Source organism: Chelmon rostratus, chromosome 23 (assembly GCF_017976325.1).
Source record: "Chelmon rostratus isolate fCheRos1 chromosome 23, fCheRos1.pri, whole genome shotgun sequence".
In the NCBI taxonomy this organism is placed as follows: domain Eukaryota; kingdom Metazoa; phylum Chordata; class Actinopteri; order Chaetodontiformes; family Chaetodontidae; genus Chelmon; species Chelmon rostratus.
The window spans coordinates 8,403,369-8,429,707 of record NC_055680.1 but is presented as its reverse complement, the minus strand read 5'-3'; the positions used below and the strand labels follow the sequence as shown (position 1 = coordinate 8,429,707).

Here is a 26,339-nt window from a genome sequence, read left to right as displayed (position 1 = left end):
TGGAGTGTTCAAAGGAATGCTTTTGCATGCCATCAAATCTACAAAGGCGCAAGCGTTTCTGCAAATGTTTTTGCTCAGGTGTGCGTGTCCCTACCACAGGTGAGGAGCTCTGGCCTGATGGAGGTAATGACCTGGCCCTGGAGAGACTGGGGGTAGGAGCACTTGGTGTTCTTGACAACGAAGTTCCTCTCTTTGATCCAACGCAGCAGCCACAGAAGGTTGCAGTCGCAGAGCAGGTAGGGGGTCTGAAACTCCCTGTGGATATAAAGAAGCACACAGGAACAGGTAAAATGGTGAGGCTCTGTCAAATATCAAGTCAAGTCACAAAAAGCCTGACTTGCCTGATGGAAAAACACCAATTTTTCTGCCGTATTTTATGCCTTGAACACCATTTGTTAGAAAGTTTTGATCATCATCATGTCACTGCACAGCAACATGCACCTTATCATACTTACAATGACTTCAGAGACACCAAGCTGTCAAAGGTCCCCTGAGCCAATGAAGAGAACATGTTCCCTGAAAGGTTTCTGGGAAAAAAAATGATGGAAAATCATTTATTCCGGTCTGCTACTAAGACATGATTGTATAAATGCCTGCTTTGGCGCACAATTGACACATTCATAAAAATTCTCATGACTTACAGTCTGATCAGACTGGTGAGGCCTGTGAAGATGTCTACTTTGAGACAGCCGATGCTGTTGTTGGACAAGTCTCTGTAGAACACAAAGAAAAAGAAAGCTTCAGGTTTATTTCTTCAGCATTTCATAAATAAGACAGTATGACAGCTACAATAGCCTAAACGGCCATCAATTAGTGGGCTGCATTATGATTTCCAACAAGATAAGCCGTGAAAATCAGACTGTATGCTCAGAAAAACTGATAAATGGAGAAAAGCTTAAGTTGTTGAGATAAGGCCGAGCAGGATTTTTCTAAAGAAAGGGCCAAGTCCAACAGAGGCAGGTTGAGGCAAAGGTTGAGCCCAAAAAAATTCAGCTGACAGGTTTACAACTTTGAAGCTGATTTTAGCTAATGTCTATGTGTGCCTCCGGGGAAACCTACACATCAAAGGTAACACTCTGGGAGATGATGAATCGCCTATGATTAATGTCAAACATGTCAAAAGTGTGTGTTTCTCCTCTGTATGTGACCTGACATGATGTCTCTGGCGAGCATCAGATCGAAGTGTCTGAGACTCCAGACTAGTGCAGGACTTAACACAGACGAGGCTGATCCCACCTCTGTGAGTTGCGCCCAACGTGCAAACATTTAGAAAGAGCTGCGAAGAGAAAATATTGACTGGAGGCTCCAGGTAAACTTAAGTAAACCATCTTCTGATACAGTGGTTCTGCACCCGTGGAATGGGACCCCAAGGCACACACCCCACAAGCACAGCGCATGAGTCCCACAATTAAGTTGTTCTTTTACACATTGAGTGTTGTTGGAGTTTTTATTCTTAAATGTGGCTTTTTTTATTGTGAAAGAACGGATAATTTCACTTCTTCAGACATCTAGAAAACTATTGAGATGAAGCAATCTGAGAGGAGAACAAGTACTCAAATCTTTTATTTCCCTCCTTTTTTATGAGCTAAGAAAATTGTATAAGATTTTAATAACTAGTCATTATGTAAATAATATGTATTCTTCTAATTTATTTCATATTTTTGGCCACTTGGCCGCTGCAGAATAACACTGACATATTGAACAAGCTGATCATTTCCACAGTGAACTGAATAGAAACAGCACATGTGTGGGTCACAGAACCAAAACAACGAGCTAAAAGACACCAAAATGCTCCAAAAGAGCTGAGAGAAAAAGTCAGGTGATATTTTTCTGAGTTTGTCTCTACAACCAGCATGTTTCACAATACACAGTCATTTGATATATCGTTGGAAAAAAAACCTTTATTAGTGTAGCTTTAAAATTGCTAAAAGCCAAACATAAAAAGCTTTGATAAATTGCCAACATGGTAACTATCCAACAACTGGATTTTTGGCTCTTTACATTCCCACAGAGATAACATTTAAAGCAACCAAGGTTCAAAGTCACAGCACCTTCACATTCGCTGTCACACATATTCCACTGTGAATGATCCAATCATTGAAAAGTGCCAAGTAAAGAAACAAGAGCCGGGGAGAGAAGACAGATCATTACCTCAACCCACCAGCTAAACTGTATCCTGGGGTGCTCGAGGAATGTGATACTGACACAAAGTGATACCTGGAAAATGACTGTCAGGCATTTGCTAACATCCGAGCATTTATGTAATTATTGGTGTTGGTCCTTAAGGTACCAGCTGGGGAATTTACTGTGTGAGGTTATTAGTTCCACTTGGAAGAGGAGAAAAAGCTGCCTTTTGCAGGCTTGCCAATTTGAGCATTGTGTGTCAGGGGAAGGATAACACAGTAGAAGTGAAGGGGTGGAGGGAGGGGGCCCCCCTAGCTAAAGGCAAATTTTCATCTCACTTTATCGCCCAGATTCAAATACTAGAGTTACAGCTCCAGCAAGGGACCGAAGACAAGCTGGTGAATAATACTGTTACGACTTTATCATTATACGTAATTCATTCAGAATTATGCTAAATAAATCCACATCTCACTGATTTTTCTTTTTCTAGCTCTGCACCCATTACTGACTGGTGTCTCTACTGTCCATCTGCTTTGATTAGTCGACGAGCATTCATTACCAAAGACTGATCTTAAATACGTCTGTCAACTACAGGCATGCAGCACATTAACAGCATAGCAGTGTTTCGGTGCAGTGCTTCAGTTGTTGCAAATGATACAAGGAGCAGAGGCAAAAATAGCCGGATGTGATTAGGCTTCAGCAGGGGCTGCTCAGCTGTTGGTGGAATGCAGAGTGAAAAGGGCTGAGGCCAGAGACATCCATGTGGTTTGAGTTTTGCATGTTGTGTTTGCATATATTTGTAGGGGTAAAACCGTGTGGAACATGTGTGTGAACTGTGTGTAAAGTGAAGTAAGGGACACACTTGTATTTGTGGGTGTGACCAACAGTGCACCCGAACTCCCAGCACGAATGAAGAAACCCGGACAAGTGGGACCAGCTGACCATTTCTGGTTAGTCCTGTTGTAATAGTGCAAGTGGCAAGTTCTTCATATATCAATACATATATACTTATAAATCCAGGGAAGGGTTTGTTGCATGCATCAAGTTTTTGATGTTGAAAATGTCTAAAGGAAAGTAGATTGAAACGAATGGTGAAGATATATGTGTGGGCAGGAAAGGCAGGTATTTTTCAGACAAATGACTGACCCAAATTCTATAATATAGATTAAATTTAAATGCTGTCCACCCTTCTTAAAATTCAAGGTATTTTTGATTTGTTCTGCATTTCACATTAGATAGTGAACTTTTAAACCCCATAGTGAATAACCTTACAGACATGACATTTCAAATGTATCACCTTTTGTGTGGACACGGTGAAAGTGCCTTGTTCAACGCCTCGTTAAGGACTGAGAATAGTTGGATTTATGGTCAACACAAGGGGTTAACAGGAGACCTGCCGTAAAAACCTCTGACGTAGTTTGCGGTTTAGAGTGCAGTGTTTGATGCACCACTGCAACACGAGATGAATGCATCGTACATGATCAGGCGTATCATGCTTTAATTATATTCCCCCAGTGACTGTGTTAACATTCATTTAGTTTGTGATACACACAACAGCGGGAAAGTCCAACATGTTTCATGACTGAATGTTCCATGAGGTCACGCGGTTTGATTCAGCGTGATTGTGCGTGGGGGTCGGGGTGAGTGGAACGTTTGCAGGGGAGATGGCGTTCCTTGATGTGTGCACGTGGAAGGGAGGAGAAAACGGAGCCTTTTTTTAAACGTGCCTCATGTTCGCTTCTTTGCTTTGAACAATAACCGACTGGCACGAGAAACAGAAGCAACTACAGCGTAACTACTGAGCCTACGCACATCGCTGCGGTCAGTACAGCACATAAGTACACATGACGCTCAAGTGTGTCTCAACAAGCTCTACCAAACCCCCCTTTTTTCCAACGTGCTATGAAAATCTGACTCACAAACTTTGCTTATTACAACTAAACTAACAACTCTTAACTTTGAGTGTGTCAATGAGAGTAAAGTCTCATTTGTTGAACACATATTATCCAAACTCCTGCTCTCTTCTCTTTAAATGTCCCCGACACTGATCTGTGACAAGACACATACGATAATTCGTTCCTCCAAATGGCACGTCTTGCAATGAGAATTCAACTAATGAAGCAATACTGAGGGTGGAGGTAGACACACAGATGGAGGGAGATCAAAGACTGGCTCGAGTAGAGTTAACAATGAGGACAAACAAAAAGGAAGAGAAGACTGTGCCAAAGGTATGTCGATTAAATTTGACATAAATTCTGGTAAAAATCTACGTTTATGGACTTCTTGCTGCAAATTAACTTCACTCTCATTTTCCAAAGACTGGGGAAAAAAGTAGGGTGGATGTGTCGTGATGGATGCCAACTCTTGATGTAGGGCTTCTGTGTTTACATTCCCAGGGTCCAGCACTACCTCATCGTCTCCTTCACTGTTCTCCGTTCTGTGCTCCCTCCCTTTCACAGTCGAGTGAGTGACAACTACCCTTTGAAATGAACTGAGACGTTTGGTGGGGCCAATTAAACGTTGTTGCCCTCGGGCAAAACCAAACTGTAGTCTGGGACAAACCAGGACAGTCTTCATGAATAGCTTGTGTGTGCGGGGTGATGGTTTTGATATGCAGAGGACCTACAGGCAGGCATGAATCCATCTGAGGGTGGCATGAATATGCATTGAGGACGAGGGGGGGCGGGGAGGAGGCCAGGCCTGAGCCAAGGAGCTGACTGCCTTCCTGTCTCGCTCTTATTGCTCCGCAGCAGCAGCCAAGCTCAAGTTTGTGTTGGCAGTGGCTGGGTGCTGTCGGACGAGTCCAATTCATGCTGTGTTCTTGCTCTCTCTCATGTGCGCATGCACACACACACAAGCAATGCACAAAGACAAACACACAACTGCACACTTACACACAGTTTCTTTCTGACCTACCGCACTCACACACCACATATCCCAGATGGACTAGCTTTGTGTAATCTCTGCATATCAAAATTATCATCACATGATATTCACATACACCACACACACACATTTATATAGCCGCCTCCTTTTTTTAAAATTGTGTGAAAGCATATAAGGCCTGGTTGCTGTCTGCAGTGGTGTCTGGCAGTGGGCCAGACAAAACAAGGCAGTAGAAATAGACTGCTGCCTGACCATGCTCCCTTATGGACAATGGATGGACTCTGGACTTGCTAGGACGTGCGCGGCACATTGCATCGACAGATACAAACCAACAGCTGCTTGAAACACAATATATGCAACGAGAGTCATGCTGAAAGCAGTGAAGCAGTCTCTGATCAAATGCTGTTCAAACTAACACAACCCACACTGTTGAGGAATTTGCAAAATCTTTCAAAAGCACAAACAGTTCTAACAATTTAAAACACCACAGGAAAATGACTTTCAATAGTTTAACAACAGCAACAAGAGCGGTGACACACAATATCTATAATCCGCTGTTCTCACACGGCCAAAAATGACCACACACACACCACATTAAAGAGACAGTGAGGCTACAGAAGCTCCACCACCACGACTACTCACAGTTTTTTGAGAGCCGGCAATCCAAGGAAAGCTCCCGGTTCAATGCGACTGATCATGTTACTCCGCAGGTCCCTGTAGCACAAAAAAAAAAACAACAGAGTTGAGAATTTTAGGTCATGAGCTCTTCAAACAGCAACAAAACAATCATGCTGCAGTCATTGGCTGATTATTTTTCAAACAACAAAAAACCAATCTGCTGATCATTTTTATCATTTAAGTCATTTTTTAAAAGCCAAAAATGGGAAAGGTTCACTTGTTTCAGTTCTTCACATGTTAATATTTCTGGCTGTCTTAAGCTTCCCTGAGACTTAACTAAATACCTTTGTGTTTTGGGATGTTGGTTAGACAAAAGCAGACACCTGAAAATGTCACCATCTGCTTTAGTAACTTGTGTTGTGCGTGTTCAGCCTCTTTCGTGAATTATTCTACTTCATATTGTTAGATTAATTGATAGTCAAAGTTATAACAGCTGCATAGGATGGGATTCCCACCAATTATGCACTTCACATTTATTTTACCTTCTTACAAATAAAAGTTATGAAATATTAGCAGACAGGGGTTCAGTATTCTGCAGACTGACCCTTAAATATCCTAATTACATGAAAACCACTTTCACCACTGGACCTGAAATTAACATTTCAGTTTGCAGGCATCAACACAGCAGGGAAGTAAAAGTGGCGAGGAAAGACTTGGATTACGATCCTTAAAGTATAATGATACAAGCTCACTGTCGGCCATGATAATACTGCAACAACATACACAATGGAGGGTATCTTGCACATGCACGCATTTCTTTTTCTATGTAATTGGAACACCCAGACCTCTACAATCCTCACCCATGATCATTGCAACACAGCTGCCGTCACTGACAGCCTGACCCTCGAAAGCTCCTCTCTCGCTCTCCCCCCATCCCCAATACATGCATGCACAGACACACACTCTCAGACCTCGCTCTCCTGAGGTTCAAAGCCTTGTGGTCACAGAATTCCTGTGGTGCTCACCTGCGCTGGCACTGCCTAGTCACTCATTACAGCGGAGGTTCAGGAGGCTTTCTAGTCGCCACCTGAACCCATACAAAGAGCCTCTGGGTAACTCTGCCTGTTTGATGTCGAGGACCTGTCATCTGAAGGCGGGTAGGTGCCCATAGATAAGTCATACACAAAAAAAATCTACTGCTTGTTAAAGCTTTTGATGTGAGAGAGCAGACTTGGCCTCTCTGTGCAGGAGTGTTGAGAGAAAAATGAGAATGCAAGACAAAGAATTGAAAAATATCCCTCTGCTCTACTACTCAACTAATTCTCCTGTTGCTGAAGCTAATGTACGTTCATGTAAACTTTGCTTTTAGTTGCAGTTGTTACAGTTGAGGGAAGGCACGACACAAACACCATCAGCAATCCTCTCCTGTGGGCAAACACAAGGCAACTGACTGACGAGTCAAGAGAAAAGTTTGACTCACTGGTCATATGTGCAAGCCACAAAATTAGGTTCAGACAAATGACTGAGAACAACGTAACCACCAATACTGTTGACATTCTGACATGTATACGCATGTATGTTCATCCAACATCAGAATTACATTTACTTTAAAAGTAAATTTTAAAGCAATTTTAATAAAAGTAACTTTATAAGCTCCAATGTTCAGAAGGCTATCTAAAAAAAGCTTTAACTGATGCTAAAGGACAGAGTTACTGAATGATATCTGCAGGTGGTCTTCACAGTTCAGCCATCAGTCACACTGGGAAACCTGTATAACTGCCCGGTGGAACCACGAGTACTAATGACAAAAAAAGAGCACTGTAGCTCTCTGATATTCTCATACTGGTGGAGGAAATATGGGGAGTCAGAGAGAACCAGCCCATGCTTAACCATCCATAACTGCGCTTCAGATTCCCAAGACCGCTGACCACACATGACCTGGCACCTTTTAAATCTATTTGCAGAAAAAAACGCCAGGTTTTTCTCAACATGCTCAAACTGAAATAGCTTGTGTGTTCCAGAACTGTTCTCGAACTGGCCCCAGACCAGACGGTGGTTTTGCATCTGCTGCCATTTTGAAGGGCACTCACGCAGTCTTCCAGAGGTGTTATTAATAATAATATCAAACCTCAAGTGACAAGGTTAATTGATGTTCATTTTCCAGATTTGTTTTTGGCATCATTCTCTGGTGGAGGGTTGCGTATAGATGGAGGGTTCCTGGCATGACGCTGACATTCCCTAACTGAGGTTGTTAAACAAGCCTCCAGTTAAACAGCTCCTTGTTAACAGATAGCAAGTACGAGAGAACCTGTAAAAAAGATATCTTTCTCAACTGTTAAACAAGACCACGTAACTTCTGAAAGAAGTACAAACCCGTCTTCTGCTTACAAATAACACCCTGATTTCACAGGCAGGAAGACGCCCATACTCAGTTCAATACAATCAGTTATTCTGCTGTCACAGTCTCACAGTCTGGCAAGTTTTGGTGTCTAGTATGAGCAAACTTGAGCATTTACCATCATCCTGCAATTGTCACTTTTGGACAAAGTGGCTGCTGTTTCGGTAAAAGGTTACACAGGTTCACTTAAAAGCGAGAATATGCAGCTTTTACTTGGCAGTGACCACAGGTAGGAAATACAGGTGAGTGGCACCTTTAATTTCCCATTCTTCGTGAGGAAGAATAACACCACACATGGTTGCATAATTATTCCGCGTATAGATTTGAGAAAGGGTGCATTTGTTCTCTTATGACTTCAACTCTTGATGTGGACAGTCTCACTTTAATCCTGCTGGTTAAGCAAATCAGAGGCTTTCAACAGTGTCCTCCTTTCAAAGGCGCACTAAGTGAAATCAGAATTGCACCATGCATTTGAAACTAACTTTCCACTAATGCCTAACTTGCTTACAGACTTACTTCCACACGGTGCCATTCATGAATAGACAACAATGAATTTTTCAGCAAACTGCACACCAGAGCCGTTATCCTTGCCCTGTTTTCCACAATAAGCATTCCTCCACAGCAGCGGATTTAGTAAGGAATTAGCATGTGACGGTCGCCTTGCTTGGCTCCTATTTCTATGAGGAGAGTGATAATGGGGATTCTGTGTGGCTTATATCCAAGCAGGGGCACCTTTGGCCCTGACAAAACACAGCGGTCTCCACAGTTACTTTGCAATTTCACGCAGAGTGCCGGATAGGCGTAATCGATTCTCTACCCCTCTCTGGCACTCACAGCCAGCTGCTGTCTCAGTCTTCGCGACTGCATACAGGCAGTCCAAATGAGGCAGAGTTTCTTTGTGGGCTGAGGGGGAAAAAGAAGCTGTGAAGGCAGGAGGAGGGAGGGGTGGAAGGCAAGATGGAGAGCCTCAGCGCGTTCAAACAGACTTGAGAGTTTGAGGAGAAAAGGGGGGAGTGTGATTGAAGGTGGGGGGGTGTAGGAGCATTTCAGAGAGGGAGAGGCTTCAGCATGCAGAGCGTGTTTGGGAATCGTAGTGCTGACACCTCTGGCCTTGGCTTGGCCTAATTACAATGACAAAAGCGAGAAGCCATCTAGCAATCTCGCTTCGCTGGTCGAGGGTGGACAGGAGTGGGGTGGGGTCTGTGAGGCACAATGGGAGCTGCTTTTGGAGGTAAACTTGCCTGTGGACTGATGCAACAACAGGCACAACGGACTTTCCAACCAAATCGACTGGCCATTCAGAGACAAAGCACATCAGTGCCTTAAAGGCTTTCTTGGTGGAGAAAGATCAAAGCTTTTTTTTATTTTTTTTTACACATTCAGTACACAGCCTCCTGTTTATCCTCATGGCATGAGCGCTAAAATCTGACCCAATTCAAGAGCTAACAGGGAATTCTGCAAATCCGATATAAAGAGTCAACAGACAGTTGACAGATAAATGTCAACTGGACAAAAGTCACACCGGAGCTTACACAATAAATTATGAACACAAGATGAAAAGAAGAGGAAATACTGCAGGTTCTTCATACTGGGAATGTACAAAATCAAACTTTGCAAGTGTAACTGCAAGCGGCATCTGCAGGGAGAATTAAAGTTTTGGAGTTACTTGTTGTGTTTTTAATAAAAATGATGCAAACCAAAATTGACAAAAAAATGTGTATCAATCTGGAGAAGGTTGCAAAAATCAAGTCTGCCCCAGAAAACAGCAACTCTTTCAGTCTTCTGTGAATATCACAATCAATGAGCATTAGTGATCAATCCTATAATGAAACAATTGGAGACATGCAGTATATGAACTCATACAAGAACAGATGTGGCCAATTTGGCTTCATGTATACCTTCTATATTTCTGGTCTTTTTAACCAGACCAGAAAGAACGACAGGGGGAACATGCCCTTAGAATTCCATATCAATGCAGTCATGTGTTATTGTAGCCTTGGGTAAAAGCACGGCCATTAATGGTCTGGTTATTTTATCTGCATGAAGCCATTCCGGGGTGATAAATCACCCGTGGCCCGTATGTGCGGGCCCAGAGCCATTTTCTTGAAATCTCTATAGGAAGGAAACACAGGTGATGACATTCTATTCTCCAAAGTCAGAGTCACATGACAGGAACGACATCTCTCCACTGTTCAAGGAATCCAAGAAAACATTCACGACTATACCAACAAATGTCTTTGCCATCTTGAACTAAAGTCCTTCTCCTCTCACATAACTCATAACTACTAATACTCGGATTATTTTATCTTGGGGAAGTCATGATGTTGCCTGTATGTTACTCCTCTAAAATGGGCCCCTTTGCCAGAACACCCGAGCTGCTGTATGTTGAGAGTATGTCACCAGGCAGACAACAACCAACCCTTGGGGCTATATCTATATTTAGCCTTTTCTAGTACCATCTCTAGTCTTCTACCATAGACTGATATTCTTTACTGAGGCTAAGTGCTGTGCGGACGCCTACTCATTTTCTATGACCTGGATGTTCCACTGGCGCGAGGCCAATGTGAGTTTAACAAACCTCCGACTCCACGAGCCCAAGCTTCACTTGTGGAGTGATGGATGGTTCCTGCTAATGTGCTGGTAGATACAATATGAAATATTGTGAGGCCCCACCATCGTGGAGCCTATTGGTCATATTTCATAGATACAGCACAGCTATAACTGTCACGATCATGAAATTTTAGCCGATGATTAGTTGTGATATAAATTATTGTCATTAACGATTTAATTGTCTTTTTCTTTTTATGGCACTATTGTATCAGGCAAATAATAGTTTATGACACACGTACCCAATGAAGAAAAAGATGCATTTATTGGTATTGAACTTTGGAAATTCTAAATAAAATTTGCCTTTTAGGCTTTGTCAAGTTTATTTGATGGAACGTGCCTTATTTGTTGCAAAATTTCTAAAATTATCCAGGTTTCCATTCACATGTAGAGTAAATTGTAATTGACAGAAAATCAGCAAAAGAAAATGCAAAAAAATGTGCATTTTCATCCACTACCATTACTCGTTAATTATATGTTAATCACGCTGTGTTGAACTTATAACATACATAAGGTGACAGGCGTAGAGACAACATGCCTGTAAGTGCAGACATATTCGTGCTCTAATGAATCACAAGCAGAAAAGGGAAAATAATAGTAACTTACAGTTTTTCCAATGTAGACAATCCAAAAAAGGATCCATTTCTGAGTTCTTGAATCTTATTGTTGTTTAAAATTCTGTAAAGAGAAAAAAAAAGCATTAGCACAAAGCAACTGTCAAGAATACAGCCACTGCATTTCAATGTACATAACAATTATATTGCATCATTTTTGTTGTGTTAATATAAAAACACATGGTTTGCAATGTCTTTTAATGCACCAATAACACATGTGTGTAACTTTATTTCTGACATATTGTGCTATTGTTGGCAGCTAAAGAGTTTCTGTCAACTTACCACCCAGTCCAATTTAATATTGGCCTCCATTTAATGTTTGTCAAATGGAAAACCAGCCACAGCGCTCGAAAGATCGGCAAGGAATGAGCGTTAATTAAATTGTGGAAGTAGATTCAAAAGGATCTTGTGACGCTTTCTACAACAGGTTCAACGGTGGCACACTGATACTTGTTGACGGGCTACAATATTAAGCGCCACTCTTTGCCCTCCAGCCACAGAATGCTCCTCGCTGCCAGGAAGAGATCAGGAGAACAACAATGTGAACTTTAGCCGAATATTTTCTTTCATGTTAAATTGGCAGCATCTGATCTCTTGAGACGGGTAGCCAAAATGAGATAAAGAGCACTCTTTTAACAGGTCTCATAATCTGATCTGTCGCAATAGTGATACAGCAGTGTATTAATGTAGAAATGTATTCCAGCACAAAGAAGTCCATGTTTCTGATTCTAACACAAAGTCATTTTAAATCGAGCATGATCTGACACAAAATGAATGCACTGCATGCTTTTTCACGACAGTATAGTAAACCAAAACCAATTCAATCTTAAACTGAGGTTATATCTCTTTAAGAAAGCAGTAATTCATCATTTTATAGAACACTACCCAATAAAAACTACATATTAGGAAGAGCTAAGTGTTACATACCAGAGAAATCATACTGACAGCAGACACTAGAGTGCAAAGAAGTGGCCTGAGGCGCTCCTTACATACTGTACCCCCTCAATACGAACAACAGCTACACATCCTGTTGTATCAGCCAATCTGTCATCGTTTTCAATTTTATCACCACAAAAATAAAAGCGAGCTTGAGAAAACCTTCCAGTCCAAGTGTGAATTCTTGATTGCTTCCTCCCTGGCTAATAAAACAGCTTTTATTATCCAGTTTATTCCCCGTGCATTGCACAAGCTGATTCACTGCATACAAAGCTGCAAAGTAAAGCTCCACTTTCTGTGCCCAAGTCCCCGAGAGTTCCTGTCGTTCTCCTGAACTACTCCCAACAGGTCTGGGAAATCAATAGCACCGTTCACTCCCTGCAGAAAACCCAAGCAGGGACTTGCGGTTCGCATATGTTTCAGGCCAGCAAGGAGGGGATGTGGTGGGTGACATACATGCTAGTGGCACCCACAACCCGGGGCCAGATTGGAGTCATTATGGGGTGTTGAGGGGTTGTTTTATTACAGGGTTGGACAGTGGAGACTCATTGGAGATTTGCTGCTTGGCTCCCTGCCGCTCACAGAGTGTGCACACAAACAGTTCCTGTGTTCCACAGACCTCTGAATGCTGAAACTGCAGATGTTGAAACACGGTGATGTACAAGGCTGCAAATCCTATCAGCGCCTGCTTACACGTGATCTGATGATATAAGGCAGAGACGCTGGGCCTCCCAAGACTGTGGTCACAAAAGCCTCATTTATATTGAAGAATAGTTAACATACCAATAGGACACATTTACCATGAGGCCTGTGTGAATTTAGGAATGTGGCACTCAATCCACATAATACAGAGAGCACACAAAAACACCTTACAAAACAATAGAACTGCAGTTAATACCAGTTTGGGGAAGCTCATAATGTTCAGATGACAGTGTTGGCGCCAGAAATTAAGGTGACGACTCTTTCAGTTGAATGCCAATTTGTAGTCAAAGCAGATCAAGCTTATTTATATCGTCCAGGTTCAGCCAAACAGTACATAAGCCACATGACCTTCTCTCCGGGATAGTTGGAATCTGTAATTCGGGCCTGACAATCACCCTTTTTATTTGGCATCGTAAGACAATTCACAGAGGTACAAAGAAGGCACAAATAAATAAATTATGTAACATGGTGAGAGGAAAGTATGGCAAATCATGAAGATATTTGCCAAACAGGAAATGCCTCAGAGCAAAGACGTAGCATGGTAACAAGAAGATCTTCTCCAACATTGACAATAAGTTGCACACAGCACAAACAGGCCTTTCATCTTCACATAAAGTTGTGCAGTTAGGTTTACAGAATAGATTCTGAGTTGAAAACAACACGTCCTGGAAATCAATCGAGTCTGGCTGCATAAATAGACACTTCTAGCCTTGTGAATCTGTCGGGTCGTCAAAATAAATCTGTGAAAGAGCGTTCTCCTGAGAGTCATGAGCCCTTGTCTTTCCCTCCCTTCTTTGCATGCTCAGCCCTCATTCCTTCACTGGCCTTGTCCCTCCCTCTTCCTCATGACAGGAGTGTGACCTTGTTATGTTAGAAACTGCATTGGCTGCGAAAGTGAGTCTTCTTTGCACTGGTGGGAAAGAAAAACTACTGCTGACTGTACTAGCTATATAGGTTCACATAGCAAAGCTTCATATCTGCATATGGCCATTTAACCACCAGCATCTCCACCGGCCTCAGGTCGTCTGTAACGAGACTGTCTGCTTCCTTACTGTCTGTCTCTGGACGTCTGCCTGAGGTCTCCAGGCAAAAGAAGCGGCTATGGAATTTCCTCAGGCTAGGCTTCAAACGACGGAGGAGGGGAGTCTCCCTATCTTGATGCATAGATAAGACCTACTTGGGCTTAAGCCAAGAACAAGCTGCGGGGGGATGTGACCAAATTTCACATCCTGTCTCCTGATACCAATGCCATAAATCTTAAGGAAATTTATGGAAAAGCTGTCTCTGAAACCAGAATTTCTAGTCTGAGTGGGAGAGTAATTCAAAATACATCGGCCTAGATTTCATCTTGCTTTCACAGTGAGTAACTCTTACACTATTGAAGGTAGCCCAGCGTTCTTTTTCACTTCAGAAAATACACCTTTGAAAGCATACGCCCCCGGTTGTAGGCACATTATCCAGAGAGGGACTGAAATGGCCAGCCACTACACACTCCCCTCACAAGCACACAGTGTATTAAGGACAAAGCCAACTGATGCTCTCTCAACACTTTCTTTATGCTCAGGAGGCTTTTAAACAAAGGACTCCCAAGAGCGGAGGGCTGTAACTCTTCAACAGGTTTTCAAATAAGTTTCAGGCTGGAGTTGAGCTCATAAAAACCCTTCTGGAGTGACTTCCTCTGAAGTACAGTGGATGGAAAAGTAGGCCTCAGCTCAGGTGGAAAAGGGAGCTGGTCCAATGGCTGAGGTGCCGTGACTTGCCAAGGCAATTCTTGCAGTTATCCAGCACTTTCTTCTTCAATAGAAGTATGAACATTTTTCTGCATTTGGATTTATTCTGAGAATGGGCACCAAAGGGGAGGATTTTGGATTCATGTGTAACTGAGCTATTATGAAGTCATTAAAAGGGATTCGCTTGCATTGGGGCAAGCTAAAAATGGCACTTGTCATCCAGCTCTTTTTGCCCCTGCATTCTTCTAAGTTGTACAGGAGGCAATGCAATATCCTCTTTCAGCATCCGACAGGCCAAGTCATTAGAGCACGGTATTCACCTTATAGCTCTCTGCCTGAATGGAAAAGCAATCCACTATGCAAACACCAGGATAAAAGCAGATGAGCGGTACAATTAACACAGACAAGAAGGCATTACACAGCCTTAGCTCATGTCTGCGCACTAAACTGAAGTGCTTGTCTGGGATTAAATGAGACTTGGGGCAACCTGGCGAAGTCAAAGCCCAACAGGTCTGCGAAATGAAAGGCTGCGAGTGGACTAAATGTGCAGCTGTCAGTGCCTCGCCTTTGGGATTTTACTTTCTTCTGCAAACACTGCAGAACTACTATGAAAAGCACTGGGGCATTCCTTTTAGACCAATGGCTTGCCTGGAAAGCAACAAAAACAAATCCTCTTAGGACACGCATGACAGCAGGCACCTGTGGTCTTGTTACACGAGGCTCACTTGAAAAGGCTCACAGCATAACGTAGCAGCTTCTCAATGTTGGGAGAATAAACACAAGAGATGACTGGCATAAGGACTCACACATTCCAAACTGATGTGTCTGATTTTCAAGATCTGAAATGTGACAGGAAGCTTCTCCACAAGTCTGACCCGAGGGAAGGGAATTCTCAGGGAAACCAGATGACAATGTAACCCTATTCCAATTTGCTCTGCTGTGAAACAAGACAGTTTACTGCACTCTAATGTCTCATCAAACTTGGGGCGCTTTTCCTGCAGCAAGGGAGGAAATCCCTGCTTTCTTCCTGACATTAATCCTGCGCTGCTCTGCAGAGACCAAAACCAGGTGCGCTTATTTGCTCTGTGCAGCCCAGGTGCTCCTGTGAATGGATCCTGATTACACCAAACAAGACCAGTACAGAAATATGAGCCGGGTGAGCACAGAAAGCTTAAATATAGTCAGTTCCTGTCTGCATGAGTATGTAGGCTGAAACTTAAACAGGTACACAGAAATAAATGCTCATGTCCACACCCATGCAGAGCACGCACACAACCTGATTTATCCTCCAATGTGAGGCAAAGGTTACATTCAAGCCCTCGTATTTTAACCGAGCCCGCACTGACATGGGAGAACAGGCCAGCTGTAAACACATTTGTGTCATTTCCTCTCGGATTACTTCGGCATGCGGTATCATTTGGAGGGCACAAATGCAGGGAATGCATCACTTTTTTTTCTGTCCAGAGAGACATTCAGAGCAGAGCTGCACTGAGGATCGACATGCATTCTATCTCAGGGTTAACTAAAAACGGCAATCATGCACGTCTGGCAAAATAACAGCTACTTGTGTAGCTGCTCGTGTACAGACAGGCGCAGTTAAAATAAAGGACGACGTAAAAGACCCATCACGTGAGAGCGTCTGGGGTAAATTGTTTGGCGTTGAGTCAAAACAATTATCCCGGTGGTTGAATAAGTTCACCAAAGCCTAAAGAGTCGTTGCTCAAAGAAGCGCACTTGTGGTTCAAATCTCTCTCTCTCTCTGTTTTAATGTTGACTGAAAAGCCAGACTTAAAATTTTATCCATTAGATTCCAGATCACTACATTAGCAAAACAGCATTATCCTAAAATGGAGCAGTTTAAAAAGTCAGATCTGACGTTTGCTTTTATTTATTTATTTACTTTTATTTGTAATGATTTTGGCTTAAAGGAGAGGTGAAAATTAAAACTGACAATTTAAAAAAACAAAAACAAAGGAGGGAGGTCTGTCTGCTGACACCAGTTAGCTGCAGGTCTGTTTGTTGTTCGTATCTGGAGAACATACTGTAGCCACAGAAATTCAAAGGACGAGCTACAAAGGGTTCAACATTTCTCTACAAGTCAAAGAACCATGAACCATGCTTCAGTGCACTCCAGTCCAGACCAGCTGTGTCTCGGTCAACCCCACCACAGGACACTGAGTGGCAGGGCTGTTAAACAGGACCGCCACACCTACTGAGAGGACTCACAGATTTTACAAGTCATAAATTGACAACCAAAAACTGTGCAGTAAACATAAATTGCTATTTCATTGCCACTCAAGTCTCAAGGGAACTGTGAGGAGGCTTCCACTTGAACATAGGTCTGTTGTTTTCCTACAGTGGATGACAGCAAATGTCCAGAAACACAAAAGTGGAGACTGGAGTGAATTCCTGAGAGTTGCACCGCTTTCTGTCTGTGCTCTCTAATTACATCCTTCTTGTTCTTTGGAGGCCATCCTCCATGTTACAGTGCTTAAGCTCAGTGCTAAATCATGAGGAGCCTGGCTCAGCCTCCTCCTATCCATCACTGCCAGAACAAGATGACAGAGCCCGAGCTCACGGAACGACATACAGACACAGCAAACACCAGGAATGGGTGCAGGGCTCACTAAATGACATTAGAGCAGACCACAGCTAGAGGAGATCAGCATATTTCAGATTGTATAAATATCAGAGAGGACACTAGGATAATTCCAGACCACAAAGAGGAAGGAAATGGGGATCAGGAGCAAAGTAATTCAACACAGTGAACATTTGTTTATTTTGGTGGTCGTGCAGTTGGTCTGATTTCCTTAGAAGTTGTCCAGTGTGGTGCTTTAAGTGTAGGTGGGAAGCTCCAGTATGAGATTTCACCTCCTGAATCAAAACAGGTAAGTGGTGAAGCTACTTTGGAAGTGCCCTGTGATGCACTCCCACTGACTGACCATAGTGAGGAGGAAACTGTTGTTTAAAAGGGATATTTAGTTTTAAAGAGAGGCATAAAGTCTGTTTTACTGACAAGTCTCTCAGGCTATAACACTCAGTTGAGTGGTTGCCAGGTGTTCAGCTCCACCCAGGCGACAACACACTGGCATAAAATGGATTTTTTTGGCTTCGGTAACTAACAATCCATGACTTTGGAAAGCACTTCAAAGTTATGTACATATGATTTGTGGTAAACGGGTTAAAACATGCACACTCACTTAACTTACCACCCAGTCTGCTCCCTTTCTTTCCCTACCTGGAGTCTATTATTTGCTTTCTACTCCGGCACCCTGCCCTGGTATTCTCACATTTCCCCCCATCGTTCACCACCCCCACCACCACCAGAACGCACAAGTGCACACAGCTTTGAATTTCTGCTTTTTTGCTAGTCAGGTGTGCAGAAACATTTTATGACCTGAGGTCAGGAGGTCATGAACAGGTTTGCAAAGGAAATCCCCTTGTCTACAGTGTGTGTGTGTGTGTGTGTGTGTGTGTGTGTGTGTGTGTGTGTGTGTGTGTGTGTGTGTGTGTGTGTGTGTGTGTGTGTGCTTCATCCTACCAAACTGTGAGGGCAGCCACACAAAGACTAACAACTGCATCAATAACACTGATGGCTCAACCGGTGTCACAGAGGACATACAATCACAACTGCTGCCTCTGAATTAAGAAGTGAACTTTGTTTGTGACCTGAATATTGGTGGCTCATTACCAATCAAGGACCAACTTAGAAATCCATATAATCACTGCATGTGCAAGTGCAACTCCTGGCAAAAATTGAATATACATCAGGCTTACTGATGTGTGTTGCGAGTAAGAAAGTACCTCACAGACTAGATCGAACCCCATCAGAGGGTTTAGATTTCAGCCAAGCCAAAAAAACACCAGTCAACAGCCAATGAGCTCTGACTTCTATGAACAAGCCTCGGAGATATAAGATAAGCGTGTCTGCCAGCACTAATTTAGGAGCCAAAATATCTTCCTGTGTGTGAATCACTCCACTACAGGAAGACAGGTGGTTACTGTTACACGAAGTTCACACCATCACAGTATGGAGGTGTGAAAGAGTCTGACATAGAAGGGATACATGTATATCTTAAGTACAGTTGTCAAACCATATCTCTCTTCTATTGCTTTTTTGTTTGTTTTGCTTTATTTTATAGATGGAAGTTAACCACAACTTTTAAGATAATAAGCCCTATGGAAAACTGCAGTTTTAGTATCACAAAACATGTTTAAGTCTCTGCAGTGATAGAAAATATACTATTTGAAAGTAGACAGCACGGGGATTACAAGTCAAGTCCCTCAGTGGATGATTGTTCCTGAGAACTGCAGACAAGCCGAAATGATTCAAACCTGAGTGTAAAACTGATTTAAAATACATGAACAGCGTGTTTTAATCAGGTGAAATGAAGGCAAAACGCCTATCCCGCGTACTCACAGTGTGACCGTCCTGTTGGGGAAGGAGTCCGGAGGTAACACCTGACGGAGCTCCATGTTGCTGCACACCACTTTCTTGTCGGACGCCAGGCTCTTCCCACCGCTTTTCGGCCGTTCGTCGTACGACTTGCAGTCGGGTGAAAGCGCCGAGCCGCCGCCGCCGCCGCCGCCGAGCAGCAGGATCGCGAACAACTGCAACAGATCCACCCTCATTTTCACACGGCGCGGAAAACCCGCTGCGGCAGCGGCGCCGGAACCAATGTTTTGATACCCAAACGGGGCAGATGCGGAGTTGATAGCGACTAGCTTTGTTACGAAGAGGTGACCTGAAATCCAGACCCCGCTAAAGACAAAAATGAGACCTCTGCCAGTGTCTTGTTCGGCTCAAGTGAGCCTTCCTCCTCCATTTCTCGCAGGGCTTTCCCTTGGCTCGGCCGTCTTCAGTCCGACAGAGGTGTTCTTCTTTGTTCGCCAGACGACTCATTTATATTTCCCTTTCCATCCCGGCGTTTCCTCCAACTCTGCCAAACCACGAATTTCACATGGCGAGTAAAGTCGCTGGTTACAGAACAACTTGTCTGGTTGTTGAGGGGTTTTCTTTGTTGCTCATGGCGTGGGGTCCGGTGAGGCGGCGGCAGTGATCCCAGGTTATCCGCGCTAACTTCTGGAAACGCGTCCGGGCTTTTTTTTTTAAACACCCACTTTAACTTCCCAGGACTCGGGACGACACACACTGAACCGAGCACGAGCGACCAAACTTTCCCCGTCTCTTCATTTCCAGGCACCAACAGGAAATTACTCGGGAAAAAAACACAAAAGCGATAAACGACACCTTTTCAGCGGGGTGTGCCGCAAATGCTCGATAAACAAAGTAAAAAACAACGGGTCACTTGAAAATGAGTATCCAAAGTGGTTGTTTTGAGCCCCACCGCGTCTTTAGACAACATTCAGGGCCAGTTGTGTCCATTGAGAAGTCCTCTTCCCGTGGTCCTGCCCTGGGATCTACTGTTGTCAAGTCCGACGGGGTTCAAACCACATCCGGTCCGAATTTCAGAATAAAACCTGAGCGAAGACTTTTTGTCAACTATCAAGTTGCTGAGTTTAGAGGACATGCTTACAATTGCCTTACCTTTATTCAGGATTCAGTGTGGTAAAGTAACTATACTCACGTACAGCACAAATACATGTTTAAGTCACAGCACTTCACTTGAATATTTTATTTTATTTGGTGTCTAAATCATTTTGGGGTGCAATTATTCTACGCTAGACTGTAGCATGTGTATTTCACCGTCAGAATAAGACACACAATAATATGAAACAATGCATAAAATAGTTAAAATACAGCTTCTCCTTGAACAACTACTGTATACAGTTATCTATTTATTTGTTTACATAAGTAGCCTGCTTTTTATTTTGATACTTTCTGCGCTTTTGTATTGGAACAGGTCTTTTGCTTTTGTTTAGCCACTTTCAAGTAAACAAATGAATGCATAAATAAATTGTTGTAATAACAAATTCGGTATAGTTTGCTCTCCACATAATAGCCATGAAAGATTAAGTCACATGAGAAGCAAAAACCCAAATGTATCCAATAGCTACATGAGGAGGACATGCAGCTTAAGGATTTGTTTGCCATCTGGCAAACAATTCATTTTCTTTGTTATGATCAGGTCGAGTGAGTCATAGAAAACTGGACCAGAGGATAGCACTGAAGTGGTCACAGGCCGGGGAACAAATGGCTTCAGGCTATAATCCTTTCACCTCCACTAGTGTATTAGTTTTCAGGCCCTGTGAGGCTTGACAGACCCTGACAAGTACCCTTTAACCTGTTTTGTTCGCATACAGGATGTCACACGTTGTAATACAGTGGAATAGATGATGTGAACCTGAAACTGATGAATGAGTCCCATCTTACTTATCAGTCTGGTCATCACAGTCACAAGTCATTCCACAGTCTGAAAAGTCTAGAAATCCCATGGCCACACTCCACTTTATTTAATAAATTTAATAAAATTAGGGGTCTTATGCAGTTATAATTACACTTTTGCTGTTTTGTTTTGTTTTGTTTTTTGGTGCTCATTTGATGTCATTTATTTTTGCAAGAACAAAATGCTATGCTGTTCCAATTTTAATAAATTCTGAATGAATGAACAATAAAAACATGATTCAGATGTTATTTTGAACTTGAACATTTTTCGAAATTATTAATGATGAACCCTTCCAATTATTCACTTGTCATATTAACACGTCCGCAGAAAAATGACACGAAACAGTCACAAAGTAAAAGTTGCCGCGGTGCACGGTGTAAACTTTACGTTCACAAACGTGACGACGTTTCACGCATGAGTGGAGGCTCGTGTGCTGCTTTCAAGCGCTACTCGGTAAATCTGGAAATGCCGATACGTGAAAACAACTTGAACTAAAAAAAGAGTAAAAGTAGTTTTGTCTGTTTCTTATTTAGCCACAGTATTCAAATGGTGCAGCGGAACCGGGCACTGTTGTTACAAAAACTAATAATGCAAAGTAGCCTTTGCAGTTTGCAAGACAACATCAAACGTAAACTACTCAGTCCAGCACGGCATGACGGGAAATGTGGGCCGTCGCTGGACCTCAAGCTTTTAGCAAAGTTGATAAGAGGTGTGTGTGGCTGGTTGTGTCCAGAGAGCAGCACAATCTGCTGCCTTTTTATTTGGCATCAACTTCGCGTGTACGCGCGTATTGTCGAAAACTAGACTCGCGGTTAAGTCCGTGAAACACATCTGGAACATGCACGGAGACAGCTGCGGAGATTAAAATAAGAGACTGTTTGTTGCAGACGTGCGAGTAGAAAATGTCTGATAAAGCTTCTCAGTTAAATTCCTGTCATAGCTAATCAAAAGGTAAGCTAACGTTGCCATAGAGACCGGGTTAGAAGGCCGAGGCTATGGTGGCGATAGCGTTGTTACTACAAACCGTAATATATCGTCGAATATAACGCTAGTCGTACCTCTGCGGTTATTTTGATTAAAGTACCGCAAAAGTACTCAATAGTCAATAAGTAACGCACCGCGGGAAGAAACAAACATGTTCCCATGTGGCTTTGCGTGGGGAGCGGCAACTGCTGCGTATCAAATAGAAGGTATGTAAATACACCACGAGATTTAGGAGCATGGTGGGTGAAGTGGACGCTGTCACCAACACCTGTGCAGTCTAATATAATAAATAGCCCTACAACAAAGACCTGAGGTGACTTACTGCTGCCGTTGAGCCTTGAAATTTCTGTTTTTGAAGAAACTGTATTAATGATTTGTTACCTAATGAATGTTTATCCCGGGAGTATTGTTGTTTTACGTGCTCTCTTTTGTGGTGTAACTATATCATTATTGCTATCTGGGGGAAATAGCCTTATATATTAATAATAAAGTCCACTGTGGCTCAAAAATGAGCAGTGTTTAATCTAGTTAATTGAACATGACAGGCTCCACATAGGTTGTATTTCATGCAGAACCTTTGCATTAAACTGCACGTGTCCTGACAGTGTGTTCACTCCCCAGACAAAAGAACACATCAAGACACAAACTACAGCTGCTATTTTCTTTGTCATGTGACTTTAAACAATAACCCATATGGATCTTGACCATTTACCTCTGGAATATCTGACCACTTCATAGACCATATACAGTCTGTGGCCTGCCTTGAGCTTGTTCACAAGTCACACTACTGAAAAACTGGCAAAAAACCAACAGACGATTGCTCACAATAGATGACAAATTCCAGTGACATTAAAACCATAAATCCTGCAGGTGATAAGCCAAAGATACAGCGACAATAAATTCAGTAAAATCCATAGGCACACTTAAAGTCCCAATAGAAACATTACTTTGATTTATTTTTTCTATGTCAACATCTTACCTACTTTTATGAAATGAAACAACCTATTTGTGCTCATTGAGGTGCCTGGCAGGCAGACGGCAAGGGACCGAGTATCTGGGACACATTTTGTCACGAGAAAGGCAGAGTGTTCGGGGAGCAGAATGGAGATGTGGCCTGTAACAGCTACGAGCTATGGGAGAAGGACCTGGAGTGTATCCGGCAGCTTGGACTGACACACTATCGCCTGTCTCTCTCCTGGGCCCGCCTCCTGCCTGATGGGACCACACGACATGTCAATCAAAAAGGTATTTGTATACCCTTGTGAGACCCATGCCACATTTGAATCCAAAACAACTCAATGCAATGAGCTCATATGATGGTTGTTGTGCTGCTTTACCTTACTACTCATTAACAACTGCACTATATACCTGTCCAACAGGTGTGCAGTACTACAACAAGGTGATTGATGATTTGCTGGCCTGCAATGTGTCACCCATGGTCACACTTTACCACTTTGACCTACCTCAAGCTCTCCAAGATCAGGGTGGCTGGAAATCAGCGGGTACGGCGCACACGTTTGACAGCTATGCAAAGTTTTGCTTCCAAACATTTGGTGACCGCGTCAAACTTTGGATCACCATCAACGAGCCCTACGTGTGCGCCAAACTGGGCCATGAAGATGGCGTCCATGCCCCAGGGTTAAAAGAACCGGGGACCGCTGCTTACCTGGTGGGCCACAACATGCTGCGCGCCCACGCCATGGCCTGGCACAGCTACAACTCTTTGTACAGGACGAAGCAGAAGGGTGCGGTGTCTCTGGCCATCAACAGCGACTGGCTTGAGCCATCACGAGCAGGTTGCGCCGAGGATATCGCTGCCACAGAGCGAGACCTCGCATTTACACTGGGGTGGTTTGCTTGGCCTGTGTTTGTAACTGGAGACTATCCAGAAATAATGAGATCGGCCATCGACGCTCAAAGTAAGAAGCTGGGATACGATGGCACCTCAAGACTGCCCAGTTTCTCAAAGGATGAGCCTGCCATTCTGGGCACAGCTGACTTCTTTGCGTTGAACTACTATACGTCTCGTCAAGTGGAGCCAGGAGGAGGTTGTGGAGACATGTTGAGTATGATGAGCGACCGAGACGCAGGCGAAGTTGTGGATCCGTCCTGGCCTATTTGTGGGGTGTCCTGGCTCGCTGTGGTGCCCCGCGGCTTAAGGACACTTCTCAAGTACATTAAGGTAAAACTAGTATTACTGGCTCATCTGTTGGGGTCATTTTCTGTCATGTTTTGCTGAAAATCAGCTCCCAGTCCTCATCAGTACCCCCAAACAAGGCTCAAACACATCCTTTACTTTGACTGTGAGTTCAATCATTTGAAATGTGAAGTCATTTTTCTTTTTCCTCTTGGCATCAAACTGAATTGACCAACAAGAAGACAAATCGCCTTCAACCAAACGAGGAGAACACTGTGACATTTGTTTAGTGTCTTGCTATTGATTTTGTATGCAGTAATCTCCTTTTAACACCTCCAGAAACACATTGATGCTTCATTAGTGCTGTCACATTGAATGAAACAGTTACTTTGCTGAAAGTGTTTGCAATTGCAATTTCCTGCTGTTGTGACTTGTCACAGGCCATTAGCTTGAGCTTGGCACCGTTGAAATGCAGCTAAACGGCACAGTGTAGACCAATCGGTCTCTCCCTGAAGTGCCTGACAGCTGAGATGCCTTGTTTGACAATAATGTTTGCCCCATGACTTTCCAGGACACTTTCAACAACCCAGCCGTCTACATCACAGAGAATGGCTTTTCTCAGGTGGGGCCCCTGCAAATTGAGGATGCACAGCGCTCGGAGTTTTACAAGGACACCATCATGGAGGTGGCTAAAGGTAATGGCTGCACTGGAAAGAAGCAAATAGCCATTAGCAGACAGTAGTAGAGTCCAAGCCAATAGGGCAAATGACAGTGGAAACATTCTACATCATATTTTGTTGTCAGTCCTGCAGCTGCCAATGAATAACTGCCTGACAAACTGTCCTGAGTAAAATGAATGCTGTTCAGAAAGACAGTCAGGTGCACTTTCATCCCTTTTACAATGGGTTTACATTTGCCACTAATCTCGGACGTAAAGATTTGGTTTCTGTTGCGCCAAATGTTTGGAATAATACCTCAGTTTTGTTTTGCACATCACTTTACAACACCCACCATCTGTGCGCTATGGGCAAAGTTTCGTAATTTTCATTTGAATCCTGTTATGGTAGAAACAAAAATCTGGATGTGCACAAGGTTTTTATGGATCCATGAAAACAGAGGAAAACAGTTTTATCAATATTATTTTATTCTCAGTCTGTAAGGCTTCAGAATTATTGCCCCCAAGTAAAGTTGCTTGTTTTGGCACCACCATCTGGCCAGTTTGTGTATCTACATTGCCAGGGATATGGAAAGTTATTGGCTGCAGTCAGGAGCTGGTGTCTGTGGGATGACACTGCAGAAATTCAAGGCAAGATAAAGTAGAAAAATGGTTAGATTACATACACTGTACAGTGTTAAAGACTCTAGATGGAGTTTACATGAGATTAGAGATGCTGCCATTCATGATAGTCATAGAAAACACAGTCTGTGCTTGCCAAGATGCTTGCACGAGCATTAACCTCGGCTTCTGTGCTTTCTGCTTGTTGCTTAAAGTTCATGCTCTTGGTCCGCTTCCGAAACCTTGACAATGATGCTTGTCTCTTTTCAAATCTACATAAGTGGTTTCTGTATTTCCTTGGGCAGCTATTCAAGAAGATGGGGTCAACGTCCGTGGATATTTTGCATGGTCGCTGCTGGACAACTTTGAATGGGCTGACGGATTCAGTGTTCGTTTTGGACTGTTCCATGTGGACTTCACAGACCCAACGCTGAGACGAACCACGTACCAGTCTGGACGGGAGTATGCAAAGATTATCTTGAAATACAAACAAGGTCAATACTGTACCCTCTAGGGACATGGTGAGATTTTTTTTTTGCATTTCCTTGCAATATGTTTTGCAAATTCAGGTGAGCAAAGCCTGCAGAGATTTATCCAAGTAGACTCAAAGCTGTAATTGCTACCAAAGGGATGTTTAAAAAGTACTGAAAGGTGTGAATACTTTTGTGAATGAGAGATTTTTTGATTTTTAATAAATTTCTAAAAATAAAATCTCCAACACAGGAATGTGTGCAAAAAGGGAAGGGATCTAAATCCTTTATGGCGTGACGGTATATACTGTAGCCCTGTATTTTAATTATTCACAGTTGAAGTGTCTTGATATTAAAATGTGTGCAGAATCATTTTATCGATAAAAAGTGGAAAACATCCTTCACAATTTCAAGATCTGAAACGCATTTAAAAAAAAATCTTGTTTAGTCCAAAGATAATCATTTTCATACAACTAAGAACATCTGAAAATCTTCACATTTGAATAATTA

General features: G+C 42.9%; 2 protein-coding genes across 2 annotated transcripts in view; one reads left to right on the top strand and one right to left on the bottom strand.

Annotated features, from left to right (window-relative positions):
* adgra3 (adhesion G protein-coupled receptor A3) overlaps window positions 1-20,021 on the bottom strand; it is a 28,838-nt gene extending 8,817 nt beyond the window's left edge. The window contains exons 1-6 of the mRNA XM_041965499.1: window positions 19,036-20,021; window positions 11,240-11,311; window positions 5,653-5,724; window positions 642-713; window positions 456-527; window positions 95-255 (exon numbers count right to left, since the gene is read on the bottom strand). Coding sequence (XP_041821433.1) covers window positions 95-255; window positions 456-527; window positions 642-713; window positions 5,653-5,724; window positions 11,240-11,311; window positions 19,036-19,247 — 661 coding nt within the window. The 5' untranslated portion in view covers window positions 19,248-20,021. The remainder of the gene's footprint in view (window positions 1-94; window positions 256-455; window positions 528-641; window positions 714-5,652; window positions 5,725-11,239; window positions 11,312-19,035) is intronic.
* Window positions 20,022-21,866: 1,845 nt separating this feature from the next.
* gba3 (glucosidase, beta, acid 3) lies at window positions 21,867-26,005 on the top strand. Its single transcript, XM_041965487.1, has 5 exons — window positions 21,867-22,152; window positions 22,967-23,191; window positions 23,326-24,128; window positions 24,655-24,778; window positions 25,665-26,005. Exons 1-5 carry the CDS (start codon window positions 22,098-22,100, stop codon window positions 25,871-25,873), a joined length of 1,416 nt encoding a protein of 471 aa, XP_041821421.1. The 5' UTR covers window positions 21,867-22,097; the 3' UTR covers window positions 25,874-26,005.
* The last annotated feature ends 334 nt before the right edge of the window (window positions 26,006-26,339 follow it).